Genomic DNA, 17,464 nt, shown 5'->3' on the forward strand with positions numbered 1-17,464 from the left:
ACACGTGTCCACATGGACACACACTGCACACACCACAGCCACATGCATGCACACGTCCACACACACCATACACAGACACATGCACGCACACGTGTGTGCAGACATGTACTCATATATGTGTGCAGACATGTACTCACACCATGCGTACACAGAAGCACGCACACATGTGTCCACACACAGGCACACATGCACACACGTGTATAAGACACACCATGCACACACACAGGCACACACGTGTACACACACAGACACAGGCTCTTGCTTTCCCACTGCTGTGACCACCTTTATTTTCTCAGGTGAAACTGCCGCCTGGGGTCATGTACCAGGCGTTCACACTCCTGGGTGCGGGGGCACCAGTTAGCGTCAAGCTGGAGGACACAGGAGGGGGCATCCGGCTTTCTTCTGGGCCCAGAGGGACAGGGTCTTTGGCTCAGGTGGCCCTGTGTTTAGTCCCCCGCGGCCAGGCTTTCCCGGAGAGTCAGCTCTTCAGGGTCGCGGCTTCAGCAGCACATCTGTGAGGCGCTCTGGTGGGAACATGCGCTGCAGGGGCTCTCAGAGGCGGGCTCTCTGCACCAAGGAGGCACCGTCGGCGCGCTCCCTGGAGGCGCGCTCCCTGGCTTCATGCCCTCGCCCGGGCCCCGGCCGGAGCACCCAGGAGCCTGTGGTCCCACCTCCACCCCCACGGCCGCGGCCCAGGGCGGGAGCCATGCCCGCTGACCGCTTCTCTTCTTTCCCTCCCTCCGCCTCCCGTCCGGGCTCCCGTCCGGCTGTCCACGGCGTCTACCCTCTGCCCCTCGCAGGGGAGAACCTGGGCTTCTGGGAAGCCTGTGAGGACCTGAAGTACGGAGATCAGTCCAAGGTCAAGGAGAAGGCGGAGGAGATTTACAAGTGAGCGTGAGCCACGCGGGGGCAGAGCCCCCACCCGGCCGGCCCCGCCCCGCGCTCGAGGTCAGACCGGAGGAGGCCCCACACGCCACGGGTCGTGCAGTCAGTGCAGCTCGTGTGTGGACGCCTCCCCCCGCTCTGGGGGGCTGGGGGTCGCCCACCCACTGTTTGCTCTCTAGGAGGTTGGGAACTCCAAAGTTAAGCACATTTCACATTCCCAGTGCTGGCAGGGAAGTCGTCTTGCTTCTAGGAAATGTAGCTTGACAATCTGTCAGATGCTTGAGTATTCTGGAAAAGGACCCCTTTCACCCCAGGGTCGGGGGGCGAGTCACGTCTGCCAGCCCCTCTCTCCCGAGCAGGTGGGAAGGTTCCATTCACTGACTTGGTTTGGCTGCTTTCTTTTTAAATTTTAGATTTAGTTTTGGCCGCACTGCACGGCCTGTAGGATCTTAGTTCCCTGACCAGGGATGGAATACACACCCCCTGCGTTAGAAGTAGGGAGTCTTCACCACTGGACCACCGGGGAACTCCCAGTCTGGCCACTTTGGCTGACATTCTCCTCCTGGTCTCAGGCTGTTCCTGGCCCCCGGGGCGAGACGGTGGATAAACATAGACGGCAAGACCATGGACATCACGGTCAAGGGGCTGAAGCACCCCCACCGCTACGTGCTGGACGCGGCGCAGACCCACATCTACATGCTCATGAAGAAGGTAGGCAGGGCTGGCCGAGCGTGCGCCCGGAAGTCCTTCCGTCCCGGGTACCCGGATGCGGGGGAAGCGGGAGTGTGGTCACGGCCTTACTGCTGCTGGGTGTAGAGCTGTCAGCTGTGTCTTCCACCTGTGGCCCCTCCTTGTGCTCCCGAGCCCTCTGGCCAGGGAGGAGCAGCTGCTGAGGCTGGAGCCCTCTCAGGGCTTCTCACTCTGCAGCTGAAGGGCTGTTCTGACATAGCGACTGCACCAACTTCCATTCCCACTGCGCTTGCGGGAGGGTTCCCTTCTCTCCACATCCTCTCCAGCGGTTTTTGCTTACAGACTTTTTCATGATGGCCGTTCTGGCTGGTGTGAAGTGGCACCTCACTGGAGTTTTGCTTTGCATTGCTCTGATAATCAGTGATGTTGAGCATCTTTTCCTGTGACTGTTTGGCCATCTGTCCATTAGTTCTTTTGCCCACAGTTCTCATGACTTTTGCTGTCACTGCTTAGTCTTTAGAATAGTACCATTTCAAGAAATTAAAATCAAGTCCGCATTGGTTGTTGAGAAATTCTCCCAGCTGTTGCTCTGGACTTCCTCCTGTATTTATTGGGACTGCAGTTTGCAGTTGGTTTGGGTGAGGCAGCATTCAGGAAGCGACTTCTCTGAACCTGCCCAGGGACCCAGGAAATAACCACACAAAGGAGTCTGGGCCTCCCTGGCGGCTCATACGGTGAAGAACCTGCCTGCAGTGCAGGAAACCCAGGTTCCATCCCGGGGTCAAGAAGATCCCTGGAGAAGGAAATGGCAACCCACTCGAGCATTCTTGCTTGGAGAATCCCATGGACAGAGGAACCTGGCAGGCTACAGTCCATGGGGTCACAACGACTGTAAGTGATCAGGTGAAAGAGATGCTTCCGGCCTGGGGACCACACTTGAGAACCGTGGCTTTAGATGCAGATCTGAATGCCTTGAGCACAAGGAAACAAAATCTCTCAACTCCCGTCTCCCTGCTGGGAGGAGGCTGGGAAAAAGGCAAGTGTATTATTATTCTTTTGACTAGACCCTTTTCTTCTCATAATTCTCATTTTTCTCTTGTTCCTGCCAGGACTCTTATGCTCGCTACTTAAAATCCCCAATCTATAAGGAGATGCTGGCCAAAGCGATTGAACCCCAGGAAACTACGAAGAAAAGGCAAGTGGAATGGGCTGAAATCGCTCATGGCTTGCTGTTTTGTTTACAGGGAAAGGAGGATCTTTTTCAGCCAAATTGCTGTTGTCAAGATATTTTCTGGATGAAAACATTGAGACTGGGAGGCATTCTTAGGGTCTGATCGCCTTATTGGCTTCACCACACTCTGAGAGCACGCTGGCGAGATGCACATGGTCATTACTGCCAGTCAGATTTGTTTTCCTAACGCTGGTTTGAAAGAGTTTTGATTATCAAATGGAATAATGACCTTTATTACAGATGGAAGCATCGCATTGGCCTTTTAATTGGCACGCTTCTCCACTCCAAACTGGTGTTTAGGAATTAATTTAGCTACGTCCTGGTAATGTCCTTTGTGATGGCTCAGGACTGTGGAGACGGGCAGATTGCTCCCAAAGGAAAATGCTGGACTTTCCAGGGAGCGAACAGGGGACTGCTCTTGCTGACCACAGGGGCTGCCTTTCACCAGGTCTCTCAGCTCCTTTTATTCATGCTCGCCCTCCTTACTGGAGATGCGAATGTCCATCTGGCAGCCCTTGGGCAAAGGATAAAACGTTCTTAGGGGCAGTTTGAACTCTTTGGGGGTGAAAAAGAAAATGCTAGAGGGATCTAAGATTCAGAAGAGTAACCAAACAACAGCTTGAACAAAGATTTGGGACTTCGGCAGAGTTTTCCCAGCCCCAGGGCCTGTCCTCCCTGGCCGCCCCTCCGCCCCCCAGTAGATGTTTCCCATTTGTCAGCTCAGCCCCATGCCAGGCGCTTTTCCAGCGTCTCCAGTCAATCCAAAGGAGGGGTGGTTGGACCAGTGCCTTTATCAGAGGAGCTTTAAAAGACCCCAGGTTGATTTCATTTTTGAGGATAATGGCCTTGTTATGAAAAGGAGAGAAAGGAGGTCTTGGTGGTGCTATTCTCCTAGGTTTACAGGGTGAGGATGGGAGTTCCGTGTCCCCGGGGACCTGAAAGTTCCTTCTTTAAGCCATAAGAAATGGCCACAATGGCTCCAGACGTCCTGCCAGAAAGTAGTGGGGAAGGGAGGGGAGCATCATGTGTCTCTGTCCAGACGTTTTTTAAGTTGGCACAGACCTAAAAATGGGCTGTCTTGTGGGTGCCTGGGCGCTTGTCCGGGGTGGCGCTGGACCGCGGGTGCCGCGCTCGGCTTCAGGGTCGAGGACCGCGGTCTGGTGATGCTGTCGGCGCTCTGGGTAGTAAGCGCACCCTCGGGACCCCGGAAGCCCGGCCGGTAGCTCTGCGGGGATGGCAGGGGTGTGAGTGTGTCCCATGACTGTCAGGCGTGAGACAGTGCACGAAACGGAAGTTTTCCAGAGCAAGTTAAGTGGGGCTCCAAGCAGGCAGGGCTCAGGGGAAGACCAAGCCTCAGGCACAGCGTGGTTCCTCCCCGGGCAGATACTGAAGTTCCAGGGGTTACATGCTTCCGACATTTGGAGAGGTCCTAGGTCTGAAGTCGCCCTTTGCGGCTGAAATGCTTCTTCTCCAAGCCTGCTCACGGTCGCCTCCATGACATACCCGGAGCTGTGTCCTGGCGCCCGAGGTGGTCGTGGACAGTGTGGTCTTGGCGATGCATAGTCGGCACTGGTGGAAGAGGCGGGTGGGTCAGTGTGTGCGCACAGGGCCGCCAGCACATCCCCGGCTCCTCCGGCCCCTTTGCGTTCCTCTGCCAGTCCAGCCTCGCTCTGCGATGGCCTCACACTTTCCTTCCCTCCCAGAACCTTGACTTTTGAAAACAAATGCTCCAGTTCTCCCTGGGGGGCGAGAGCCCTTGGGCTTCCAGTACCCAGGCCCCCTTGTCCCCTTCTTTCCAGAAGAACCACTAGGAAGCTAAGGGGACACGTTGGTTTCCAGACACTATGGCGGGTGGTCTGTGCTCGGTGCTGCCCAAGCCCTTCTGGCAGCCTCTAAGAGCTGATGGCAGCTGGGCCTCACTCAGGCCCCATCCTCCTGCTGCTGGGGGCCTCCGAGGGTCCCCCTTGAGGTTCCCCTGGAGGATGAGGGGCCGCCAGAGGCCAGCCTCACCCCGCCAGGTGTCCAGTGCTGCCCTCCACCGACCACCCCCTGCTGTCTTCCAGCTCGAGCCTCCTGTTCATGCGGCGGCACCTGCGCTCCAGCCCCAGCCCCGTCATCCTCCGGCAGCTGGAAGAGGAAGCCAAGGCGCGAGAGGCGGCCACCACGGTGGACATCACCCAGGTCATGAGCAAGCTGGACCGCAGGAGCCAACTCAGAAAAGAGCCGCCTCCCAAATAAATCCACAGTTGCTCCCGGGGTGGGGGAGGCAGGGCTGGAGGGGTCCTTTCCGCGTTCGTGGGGCGGTGGGCCGCTGGGGTTCACGCTGATTCCTCAGGGCCCCCTGCTGGGCTTCCCCCTCCCCCTCCAGCTGGCCAGGGGCCTCGGGTGGGCAAAGGCAGGGGGTTGGGCACCTGACTCCATAGCTGTGACATCTGCCTGCTTCCCTCCGGAGCCCTTGGGGTGAGAGCCAGAGAGAAAAGCCGCCTCCTGAACCGCCACTGGCTTCGGCAAGTTCGGAAGGGCCCTCCCCACCCTCCACATAGCTCTTTCAGGCAGGATTGTTGTTTCCAGCGGCTTGGTGAAGCTCCTCCTCCGGTCTCTCCAAGTTAGACTTTGTCTCTAAAGCAGTTGGAGACCCCCCCACGCCACCCCCCAGGGGCTGCTTTGAGGTCCCTCTGTCAGACCAGCCCAGAGAAGCTCTGCTGACACGGCTCTCTTGAGCCTGTTCTCAGTCTTGAGTTTTGAAGGCCGGTGGGATCTCTCCTTCGCTTTTGCCTCCTCGTCCCCGTTACATGATGCCAGGGGAATTAGTAGCTTGTAGGAATGAAGGACTCAGGCTGGAGGCCTCCGGATTGGTCCAGGTAACACGGAGCATCTTTCTGGACAAAGGATGAAGGTGCTGATGTCTTCATTTGTAGAAAGAGGGATTGCTGGAGGTCTGAGACATTTTCGTAGTGTCAGGGTCAAAGGTAGTTCTCTCCGGGTTATTTGCTAGATGTGGTGCTTCCCTCCTTTGTAGCTTTGATTAGGTGAGCCTGTGGCGGGGCGGTACTCGTTCTGTTGTTCCCAGTCAGAGACCGGTTTACACTCTGAAAGAGCAACTAGAGAGGTACTTTGTTCATCTCTCCTTTTGAAGAACGTCGGAGTCCTCCTATGGGGGGGTGCACCTCAAGGAGAAATTTCAGGTGATGAACCTTTTGTAAACTGACACAAGGGGGGGACAGTACCTTACCATTTGGAGTCTGATGCTTTAGATCTAGTTAATTCTGCAAAAATGCATTACGTGAATGGATGGATGGACGGATGTGTGGGTGGATGGATGCCTGGACGGATGTGTGGGTGGATGGGTAGATAGAAGCATGCCTGAATGGATGGATGGGTAGATAAGTCGATGGATGAGCAGACAGAGCCTTGGGTTTGGAGAAGGCCTCCTGGGCGCTGGTCCTCATCCTCCCGCTAGCCATGTAGTCTTGAGCAAGTCTATTCACCTTCATGCTTTGTGCTTTGTGAACTGAGGCGACGGGGCCAGATCCATGCTTCTTAGACCAGACTCAGCGAATTCCAGGAGGATACCCAGCCTGGGGCATCAGTTTTCTTGAAGATTTGGAATGGGAGGAAAGATAGATAATTTTTAAAATTTCACATTAAAATAATCATGAATATATTATGAATTAGACTGCAAGATGTACATGAATTTTTAAGATGAGATTTCAGACATCAAAGCCGTCTCATGCCTGGCTGTGGCAGATTCAGGCTCTGCCCTCAGACTTCTGGGACAGCGTGGCTCCCCGGCTCTCCTGCTGTTTGTCCTACTTTCATGGGAAAGTTTCCAAATCTTGATCTGGAGGTGTTTGCCACCCCTCGTAGTTACCGTGTGTGAGCTGAGGTTGTGCACCCAGCAGAGTGGTGGTGGCTGGTGGGAGTGTCGAAATGCACCCTGAACCTTCAGGTCATGGAGTGTGTCCTGCTCATCTTTGAGTCAACCGTCCACCCGCCCGTTGCTCACTTGTGAGACGTGTCACCTCACTTGTGAGGCTTCATACACCTCTCATCCTCCAGAAGAGTACCGGGTGCTCCGGGTCAGAGACGTCGTAGGTCTGGCAGAAATGCTGCTGGAAAGCTTCTCATGTCAGACACACAGGACCCCACAATCCAAGGAGAGGCGTATGTGTGTCAACAGAGTAGGTTATCATTCTTTATTGCACATGTGAGCCCCATCCGAAGGAAGGCAGATGACAAACGCCTTCACTTCTGGATGGCAGCAGTTACATTCCACACGTCTTTTATTTCTATTATTATTAGAGTTAGGTTACAATATCATGTTGTTGGAGAATCCCAGGGATGGCGGAGCCTAGTGGGCTGCTGTCCATGGGGTCGCACAGAGTCGGACACGACTGAAGTGACTTAGCAGCAGCAGCACAATATCATGTTGGTTTCACGTGTACAGCATAGTGATTCAATATTTTCATAGATGATACTCCGTCTAAAATTATTATAAAACGTTGGCTGTACCCCAGTGCTGTACATTACATCCTGGTATCTTACTTATTTTATACCTAGTAGATTGTACCTCTTAATCCACATCCACCAATGGATTCTAAACACCTGCTTTGTGTGACAGCCTGTGGTAGGGGCTCTGGCCCGGCTGCGAAAGTGGACAAGATGTTTTCTGCCCTCACGGGGCTGACGAGGGTGCGAAAAGCCACAACACAGGGCAGAAGGCGTCAAGGCTGGGCAGCATGCCACACGGACGTGCTGGAAGAACACAGGGACGGGAGAACTGTCTGGCTTGGGGAGTCGAGGGGTCCACCGGGAAATTCTCATGTTCCGTAGGAAGAAACCACAGGTCCCTCCCCAGTTTTGAGGTTTTGGAAGCATGATTGCTTCTAGACTCCAGCCACGGGCCCCTGCCCCTGCTAGCTTTGTCTCTGAGCTCCACCTCTGTTAGCCCCACAGGGCCTCTTTGACTCTCAAATACTGTAAAAACGGTATTTATCTGGACAAGATTGTTGCAACACTGAAATTTCTATCATGCTCCTTATTATGCCCTGTACTTAGGCACCATCTCAGTTGTGTTAATGTCATAAACAGTTGGAGTTTCTCTACCCATATGGGATATATCTGATGCCAGAAGATAAGCTGTGCTACAGGGTGCCATGGTCTCTCTGTAGAATTCCAGTTTGAAGCTTGGCTTTTAGAGAAAAGACTGCTTTTGATGTGAGCGTTGAGTGGAAATACACAGGCTAGAGAGTCGAGTACAGTGCTTTGGAAAATGCCCGGTGTGAGTGCTCAGCAGATGCTGGCCGCTGTGAGCAGCGTCACGTCCAGTGTTATTATTACTGTCCTCACCATCATTCTCACCGCCCGCACCAGCGTCATCACCTCCACCATCACCGCCGTCATCACCTCCACCATCACCAGCGTCACCATCACCTCCACCATCAGCACCATCATCAGCACCATCATCACCTCCACCATCATCACCTCCACCATCACCTCCACCACCATCACCTCCACCACCATCACTTCCACCATCACCTCCACCATCATCACCTCCACCACCATCACCTCCACCATCACCTCCACCATCACCACTGTCATCACCTCCACCATCACCTCCACCTTCATCACCACCATCACCTCCACCATCACCTCCACCATTACTGCCGTCATCACCTCCACCATCACCTCCACCTTCATCACCTCCACCATCACCTCCACCACCATCACCTCCACCACCATCACCTCCACCACCATCACCTCCACCATCACCTCCACCACCATCACCTCCACCATCACCTCCACCACCATCACTTCCACCATCACCTCCACCATCATCACCTCCACCACCATCACCTCCACCATCACCTCCACCATCACCACTGTCATCACCTCCACCATCACCTCCACCTTCATCACCACCATCACCTCCACCACCATCACCTCCACCATCACCTCCACCACCATCACTTCCACCATCACCTCCACCATCATCACCTCCACCACCATCACCTCCACCATCACCTCCACCATCACCACTGTCATCACCTCCACCATCACCTCCACCTTCATCACCACCATCACCTCCACCATCATCACCTCCACCATCACCTCCACCATCATCACCTCCACCATCACCTCCACCATCACCACTGTCATCACCTCCACCATCACCTCCACCTTCATCACCACCATCACCTCCACCATCATCACCTCCACCATCATTGCCGTCATCACCTCCACCATCACCTCCACCATCATCTCCACCTTCATCACCTCCACCATCACCTCCACCTTCATCACCACCATCACCTTCACCATCATCACCTCCACCACCATCACCTCCACCATCACCTCCACCATCACCACTGTCATCACCTCCACCATCACCTCTACCACCATCACCTCCACCATCACCACTGTCATCACCTCCACCATCACCTCCACCATCATCACCTCCACCACCATCACCTCCACCATCAGCACTGTCATCACCTCCACCATCACCTCCACCATCATCACCTCCACCATCACTGCCGTCATCACCTCCACCATCACCTCCACCATCACCACTGTCATCACCTCCACCATCACCTCTACCACCATCACCTCCACCATCACCACCACCATCACCTCCACCATCACCTCCACCATCATCACCTCCACCATCACTGCCGTCATCACCTCCACCATCACCTCCACCATCACCACTGTCATCACCTCCACCATCACCTCTACCACCATCACCTCCACCATCACCACCACCATCACCTCCACCATCACCTCCACCATCACCTCCACCTTCATCACCTCCACCATCACCTCCACCATCACCACTGTCATCACCTCCACCATCACCTCTACCACCATCACCTCTACCACCATCACCTCTACCACCATCACCTCCACCACCATCACCACCATCACCTCCACCATCACCACTGTCATCACCTCCACCATCACCTCCACCTTCATCACCTCCACCATCACCTCCACCATCACTGCCGTCATCACCTCCACCATCACCACCACCATCACCTCCACCATCACCACTATCGTCGTCCCCATCACCACCATCCCTAGAAGCTTCATGCTCTTGCAGCGCATGCTCCCTTGCCTGTCCGTGTTGCCCAGGACAGTGACTCACCATTCTTTATTATTTAGGGCATTTCCTGGAGTGTATTTAAAGCCTTGTTGACCCAAATCATCTCACCTCTGTCCACTCTGAGAATCTGGCTCTCCAGGGACCGTTAGGATATATCCGAGGGGAGGAGAGTGGGGCGTCCATGTCCTGTGGTCTGTCTGCAGCTCCTAGGAGAGGGCTGACCGGCAGCAGGCAGTGACCGATCAGTCCGTGGTGGGAAGGCTGGCGCTGGGTGGGGCAGAGGAGATGACCGACAGAACTGGGTGTTGGCCCGTGTGGGTCTTCCCCCGCGGGGCCGAGTGTGCTCACTTGCTTTGGGGGCCAGCAGAGCCGGGGAGCACGTGAGGCAGCGGGAAGCGGGGACTGGTGCAGAGCATGCAGCCCCGGAAGGCGGCCCCCTCCTCCCGCCTGCTCCCAGGAAGTGGCCGCAGGGTCTCCTCCGAATTCCCAGCTGGCTTCTGGACGGGACGTGAGTTGCATCCCTGTACCATCTGCTTTGCCTTTCATTAAAGCCTGAGCTCCTGTTGGCATGGCAGCAGCCCGCTCCACGCCACGCGCCTCCTCCCGGGAAAATAAACGCGAAACAAGGCTGAGCTCCCCATCGCTGTGTCTGCCGTGTCATTTCTCTGCCGAGTGCCTTGCATGCGCCACTTTGCCGTTTCACACCCGCGGTGGGTGTGGCCTGGGCTGCCGGGGCTGTGGTGAGTGGGGGGCGTGGTGGGAGCAGGCGGAAGAGGCATCTTGCTCGAGTGTCCAGGGCTGTTCACCCAGCTGGAAGGACCTTCTCAGGACAGGTGAGTGAAGCCTGTTGGGAGCTGCCTCTTTACCTGTCCTGGCGTTCATCCCGAGGGGGAGCAGGTGTTGGGGGAGAGCCCGGAGTTGGGTGGGGGTGCGTGCCATCAAGTCCCCTGCCTCATCTCTGTGGGTGTCAGTGTTTTAATCTATGAAGTGGGGTCATAACCGGAGTTGATCACAGGCTGAGTGAGTGTGGTTCAAGGTGATGCCCTGGGGTGCGGGCGTCCTCGGTGAGCTGGAGGGAGGAGAACCTTGCTGCCCCCTCCATCCCTCTGAACAAAGCCTGCTCTCAGTTTGGCATATTGGCCCAGCACCCCAAGTCCTGCCCACACCCCGGAGGCAACGGGCTGGCAATGTGAGTCAGTGGGCAAGTAAAGGCTCTGGGGGTTACATGGACCTGGGGTCAGAGTCATTTGGTCACAGCATGAGTGACAAGTTCACACCAACGGCCACCATTTATGAGCTCGCGGTTGGCCAGGTGAGGCTTGGCAGGAGTTCCGGGCACGCAGTCAGGGTATCTCCGGGCTGTGTGAGTTCTTCCTGGGGGCTCAGGAAGAGTCTGCTTCCAGGTTGTTGGAAGGATCCCATCTCTTGTAGGACCCAGGGCCCCACTTTTTGCTGGCTGCTCTCAGCTTCCAGAAGCTGCCCAAACTCCTTGCCACCTGCTCCCCACTCTCCATCTTCAAAACCAACCATGGAGAACCCCGGCTCGCTCGATTTTTATCACGAGCCTCTCTGGCTTCTAGACTCAGGACTGAAGGGTTCAGGTGAAGAGCTCGGTGTCACCAGAATGGTTCAGAGTCACCGATGCCGCATCTCACGGCACGATCGTGGGGGGCACCCAACACATGCACAGCTCACCCGTCCTGAGGTCTTGGTGGCCGCCTTAAAGGTCTACAGTCCACAGTCACGGGTTTGCAGTGGGAGCCTGGGGATGGTGCCAAACCGCTCTGGTCCTCAACATTCTGGTCTCTAAAATGGGGCAGTTGTAGATTCCAAGGAACTGGCACAGAGTAGGTCTTCATAAACCACAGGGCCATATGCCTGACAGTCATCTCCCAAATCCTTCATCAAGGCCAGCCATCCCGGCTGTTACTGGTATTCCCTGCAGACTGTGTCCTGCGCAGGAGACGTGAGTCCCTGTAGGAGGCGGTCTCAGAAGCACAGGGCTCAGCTCCTCACACCACCTGGCTCTTGCTTACTTGCAAAGCAGCGGCCTCGGTGTTTGTGAGGCTTTGCCCCCCAACTCAGGTTCCCCTCCGGTGGGTCTGGGGTGGGTCTGGGGTGAGTCTGGGGTCTGCATTTATAATGGACACCCCATGCCATGCTGACCTGTAAGCATCCACTGGGCATCACACATGTAAACTGTGGAGCCGGTGAGCCTGGTTACAAAGCCTGCTGACCGTCCCTGTGTTCCTGGGCTTGGCTCCTGGAAGCCTTAGCTTTCTCATCTGTAAAATAGGCATAGTAACTGTTGGCTGCTCTGGAGGTACCTGCAATGATTCACACCAAGTTTGCAGCCCAGAAACTCGAATTTCTGAGCTTCTCAAGCATGTTGACAACAGTCACGGTGGCGATTAGTAAGCATAATGATCCGGTGGCCCTGGGTCTGGGCCTTGGTTCTGGTTGGCTGGCCTGTCTGAGCAGTGGATCAGCATTGGTGGCTCCGAGCTGCTGTTTCAGAATCTTGCTTGAGCTTCAGGGAGCAGGTGGGAGAGGGTGGGGACCCCCACACCCCCCAGGGCTAAGCCCCAGTGGTCTCCAGGCCTTGCTTTTCTTCTGAGGGCTGCTGGGGGCTCTGTCTGTCTGCCCTTCCCTCTTCAGACTGGAGCCCGCACCCTCCTCACGCGCGTGGGTGCCCGCAGCTGCCCTCCTTTGGCCCCAGGCGATGCCCAGGCCCCCAGGGCAGACGCTCCCTCTGGGCGGTTCGGCAGTGCGGCTGCGACCCTTTCACATAGGGCTCGTGCTTCCCTGAGGTCAGTCCTCTCTTGGAGGCAGTGTTGGTCCAGCTCTCCTGGGTACCGCTCAGGACCGGCCCAGCCCCCAGCCCCGACCACACCGGGCTGTGAAGTGCTGCGCGGCGGCAGGCCCTGGGGGACACAAACCCAGCGGGGGAGGCGAGCCTCCCTTCCCAGGACTCAGATCCTGACGCCCCCATCTGCTTGCACGGAGCTCTCGGGCTCCTTCAGCTGACCGTGCCCTGGTTCCCCGTTCCTGCCCCGCTGGTCGGGGACTGCGGTTGCCTCAAGGAGCCTCGTTATCTGTGTTTCCAGCCTCCTCCTCCACCGGGGGCCCAGGACCCGCTGCGGTGCCCGTGGGAGGCGCAGGAGAGGGTGTCGGTGGACGTGTGTCGGGGCTCAGACCGGGCGGCCGGTCTCAGGCCTGGAAGGGTCCGCACAAGCCAGGGCTCCTTGCGCCACCTCCAGCGCTCTGGGGAAAGGGTTTTACATGCCTGCAGACCACAGGTGGCCCCAAGGCCGGAGCGGGGACAGGATGATGCTCGTGGGTGGAGCCCGTGCTCGTGGAAGGTGGAGTTGATGCGCGAGGGGAAACCCCAGCCCGGCCGCCCCGGCTCCCAGGCCGGCAGGAGCCTCCAGCTGTGCCCTGGGGAGGCGGCCAGGGCTTGGGGAGGCCTGTGCGAGGCCGTGCCATCCTCCCAGGGGACTCGGGGCACCCCTCCCCGGTCCCCAGGGGCAACCAGACGGGGCCTGGGCTCCAGCCTGGAAGGGGCCGAGTGGGCAGGGCGCCCACGGAGGGGCCAGCCGTGCCCTGACTCCCCGTCTCTCTCCTTCTCTGCAGCCCGGCCAGCGCTTGGCCCCCAGCCCCCACCTGGCTGTCTACACCGGGACCTGCGCGCCCCCTTCTCCCTCCAGCCCCTTCTCCCCCAGCTGCCGCTCCCCCAGAAGGCCCTTCCCCTCGCCCGGCCGCTTCATCCGGCGGCCCAGCAGCACCATCTGCCCCTCGCCCATCAGCGTGGCCCTGGAGGGCTCCCCGGGCTCCGAGCGGAAGCGGGAGGCCGGCGGGCCCGGGGCGGTGGGTGGGGCCTCCACGGACCAGCCTGGGCCCGGGGCCCAGCCCAGGGCACGCGCGCGCCTGTCCCTCGGCCGGCTCCTGAGACGAGGCTGTTTGGCCTCCCCGGTCTTCGCCCGGCTCTCCCCGAAGTGTCCCGCTGTGTCCCACGGCAAGGTGCAGCCCCTCGGGGATGCCAGCCGGCAGCTATCACGACCGAGGTCCCGGAGAGCAGCCAAGTAAGGATGGAGGGGCTGGTGTGTGTGTGTGCGCGCGGGGTTGTGTGTGTGAACACGGGGATTGTGTGTGCAAACATGGGATCGTGTGTGCGCACGCGGCATTGTGTGTGTGTGCACACGGAGATTGCGTGTGTGCTGTGGGAATGTGTGTGTGCGTGCATGTGTGCACACGTGTGTCTGGTGAGGACCCAGGTTCTGTGGTCTGGGGTCCAGGGCCTGGGGGCTGGGCAGACGGAGCCGGGAGAGTGCTGGGTGACGAGGAGGATTCTGGGAAAGCAGACCCGCTGCACAAACCTTTGGATCTCCGGACCCTTTCCAGACTCAGCGCTGCCCTCTGCTGTCTTCCTGGGGGAAAGGAAAGTGAAGTGATGTGGAAGTAATTCAGCCGAATCCGGCTCTTTTCTTCCCCTTGGACTATACAGTCCATGGGATTGTTTTTCTTTTCCATTTTCCCCCCTTTCTATTAACATGCTCTTCCAGGCTTCTCTGGTGGCTCAGTGGTAAAGAATCCACCTGCAATGCAGGAGACCTAGGTTCGATCCCTGGAGGAGGGAATGGCTACCCACTCCAGTATTCCAGCCTGGAGAATTCCGTGGACAGAGGGGCCTGGTGGGCTACAGTCCATGGGGTCGCAAAGAGTCGGACACGACTTAGAAACTGTACAACAACACAGTCTTCTTCCACCCACGCTGTCCCACCTAAAACTTTGGCCTCAGGAATTTGTTGCATTTTAAAAGGTCAGGGAATTTCGGTGGCAGTGGTGGGACCCACAGGTGGTGGCGGGCCCTGACCCCCTCCCCTACTCCCTCCTGCACACATCTGCCCTGGGGGCACTCAGGGGGGGCTACAGGGTGCTGACAGTGTGCAGCCTCCACTCAGGCCGGCCCCTGTTATCCCCACTATGGGCGTCAAAGCAAGACGGACCTCTGAAAGCCCCCTGCCCCGAGGCAGCTTTCTGGGTGAAGAATAGGGACTCCGGGGTACACTTGAGGGCTCTGGGATCCGGGGCAGAAAGAAGAGTTACGGACAATGCAACACAAAGACAGCCCCACCTTTGTTCGGCCTGGGGGGAGACAGCGGGGAACACCCCTCCACACTGCGCCACGCTCCTGCATTTTGGCCACATGTGGTCTTGGAGACTGAGGCTCCATGCTGAGGTCTTAGGTTGCCATGGATACCCAAGTCTCCAGCCTTGGCTGTGCACTGTGCATCCGGGGTGGGGGGGATCCAGGGGGAAAGAACTTGTCAGTTGATTCCTCCCGATGGGCTCTGCTGAGGGAATGTTCTAGTCTGTGGCCACAACAGGCTTGGGGCTTTTAAAAACCTCTGCTCAGCAGCCATCACTTCATTAGAAGGCAGTTTAAAGGGGCTGAGGCCTGGCTTCTGGTATGTTCTATAGGAAAGTCTTGAATTCCTCAAAACCGAAAAAACTGAAGCCCCTTGAAAAGGGAAATAAAGCGTTCTCTGAATTGTCATTCATTCAGCAGGAAAACAGAGCCTCCCTCGACCCCCAGTGAAAGGGTACCCCCTCCAGCCCCGAGTGAGTCACTGCACACACAGCTTCCAAAAAGGCACCTGGGTCTGTGCCTCCTCAGGGGGTCGGGTGAGACAGGTGTGCTGACCTCTCGTCTCCACACACCTGCTCTGCTCGTGTGTCTGAAGCTTTTTCCAGATCAAGATGGATGTGCCCATGGGGAGCGGGGCCTGCCTGATGGACTCGGAGGACATGGCCACTGGAGCACGAGGTGACCAGGCCACCGAGACAGAGGTCATCTGCCCCTGGGAGAGCCCGGCGGGGGGCCACGCTGGCTGAGCCCGGGGCCTTGGGCCAGGAAGTCGCTCCCACAGACTCAGCAGGATGGGGCCGCGGGACCTGCTGGCTCTGGGACCAGACTGCACGAAGATCACACCTGGGGGCTGGAGGGACAAGATGGGTGGACTCTGCAGAAGAGTGCTCCGGGTGGGCGCCCCGTGGCCCTTCCCCTGCCCCCACCTCTCCTCTTGTCATCAGAAGAAAGGCATGTGTGACTTGCTGCCTTAAAACCAATAAAAGGTTACCTTGTCAAAGTGTTTTTGGATCCGAATGCTAGTGTACGTCTAGTTTTATAAGCTATGTATGAGTTCTTGCCTGCTAATTCCCTCGTCTTGCCCGACTCTTGCGACCCCATGGCCTGTAGGCCTCAGGTTCCTCTGTCCAGGGGATTCTCCAGGCAAGACTACTGGCGTGGTTGCCATGCTCTCCTCCAGAGGATCTTTCTGATCCAGGGATCAAACCCTGGATCTCCTGCATCTTCTGCATTGGCAGGTGGGTTCTTTACCTCTAGTGCCACCTGGGAAGCCCTTTATGGGATCCTATTTATGCGATAAACTCAGGGCTTGGTTTTCTGCACCAAGGGAGCTGAATCACCTCCAGGAGCTCCCTGCACGTATAACTGTTTTGTGAGTGATGCTCTCATCAGCTGAGCTCCGAGCGGGGAGCTTGGGGCTGGGCCACCACACGGGAAGAGGGGGCTGGGAAAGGCATCTTCCTGGAGTGCCAGGCTTGCTCAGATCCACCCCGAAGCAGAGGGCAAGGTGGGATGAGGTGGACCAGCGAACTGCTAGGGGAATTACTGGAGAAGGGGGTGGGGCTCTCAGACTGCAGCGCAGGGCCGACCTCTGGGGAGGCAGGGGCAGGGCCCCGATGGCAGAGCAGTTCCGGGAACATCTTGGCGAGGTTACCGGGGTGTCCTTGAGCCTGTGTCTTTCGAGGGTGGCTGCGCGTTTGGACCCCGCTGTAAGGGCGTTGGCTGGGAGCCTCCGCGGGTGGCCTGGCCGTGGCGTGGACACGCTAGGGCCGCTCCCGGAGGTTTGCGCCCCGGTTGCCCCTCCCTCTCAGCTCTTCTCCAGTTATGAACTCAGCACTCTGGACAGAGCGCCCCCACGGTGAGTCTCTGCAGGGCCCTGAGCAAGCAGCCGGGACGTCTCAGTTGGTGGAATTCCTCTGGAGCACTGGTTCTCAACCAGGGCCCAACTTTGTCACAGGGGACGTGAGCAGGGTCTGGAGACATTTTCAGTTGCCACGGCTGGGGTGGGCCTGTGTGGGGGTGGGGGTGGGGGTTTCCTGAAATCCAGTGGGCAGAGACCAAAGTGAAAATGGAAGTGGCTCAGTCATGTCCGACTCTGCGACCCCATGGATTATATAGTCCATGGAATTCTCCAGGCCAGAACACTGAAGTGGGTAGCTGTTCCCTTCTCCAGCGGATCTTCCCAACCCAGGGATCGAACCGGGGTTTCGTGCATTGCAGGCTGGTTCTTTACCAGCTGAGCTAGCAGGGAAGGTGCTGCTAAGTGAACTACAATGCATGGGACTGCCCCCGCCCGCTCCTCAACAGGTGATGACGGGCTCTGAAGTCTCAGCCGCAGTGGAGGGACCCGGAACAGAGGTCACGGGTCTCTGCCCGTGTGCTGGGCACTGCGGGCTTCTGCCCA

General features: G+C 57.5%; 1 protein-coding gene across 3 annotated transcripts in view; it reads left to right on the forward strand.

The window, feature by feature from the left end:
* The window catches only part of RGS9 (regulator of G protein signaling 9), a 61,324-nt gene extending 45,273 nt beyond the window's left edge, over positions 1-16,051 (forward strand). For 2 of the 3 annotated variants that reach the window (XM_055408761.2, XM_055408760.2), the window contains 6 exons: positions 801-888; positions 1,458-1,596; positions 2,685-2,770; positions 4,870-4,987; positions 13,545-13,993; positions 15,656-16,051. In XM_055408761.2, the coding sequence (XP_055264736.2) occupies positions 801-888; positions 1,458-1,596; positions 2,685-2,770; positions 4,870-4,987; positions 13,545-13,993; positions 15,656-15,806 (1,031 nt within the window). In that variant the 3' untranslated portion in view covers positions 15,807-16,051. The remainder of the gene's footprint in view (positions 1-800; positions 889-1,457; positions 1,597-2,684; positions 2,771-4,869; positions 4,988-13,544; positions 13,994-15,655) is intronic. The other variant, XM_055408763.2, reaches the window with a different exon arrangement.
* Positions 16,052-17,464: the final 1,413 nt, after the last annotated feature.

The sequence above is a fragment of the Moschus berezovskii genome, chromosome 20 (assembly GCF_049115385.1).
Source record: "Moschus berezovskii isolate FMDL1 chromosome 20, NW_MosBer_1.0, whole genome shotgun sequence".
Classification (NCBI taxonomy): Eukaryota; Metazoa; Chordata; class Mammalia; order Artiodactyla; family Moschidae; genus Moschus; species Moschus berezovskii.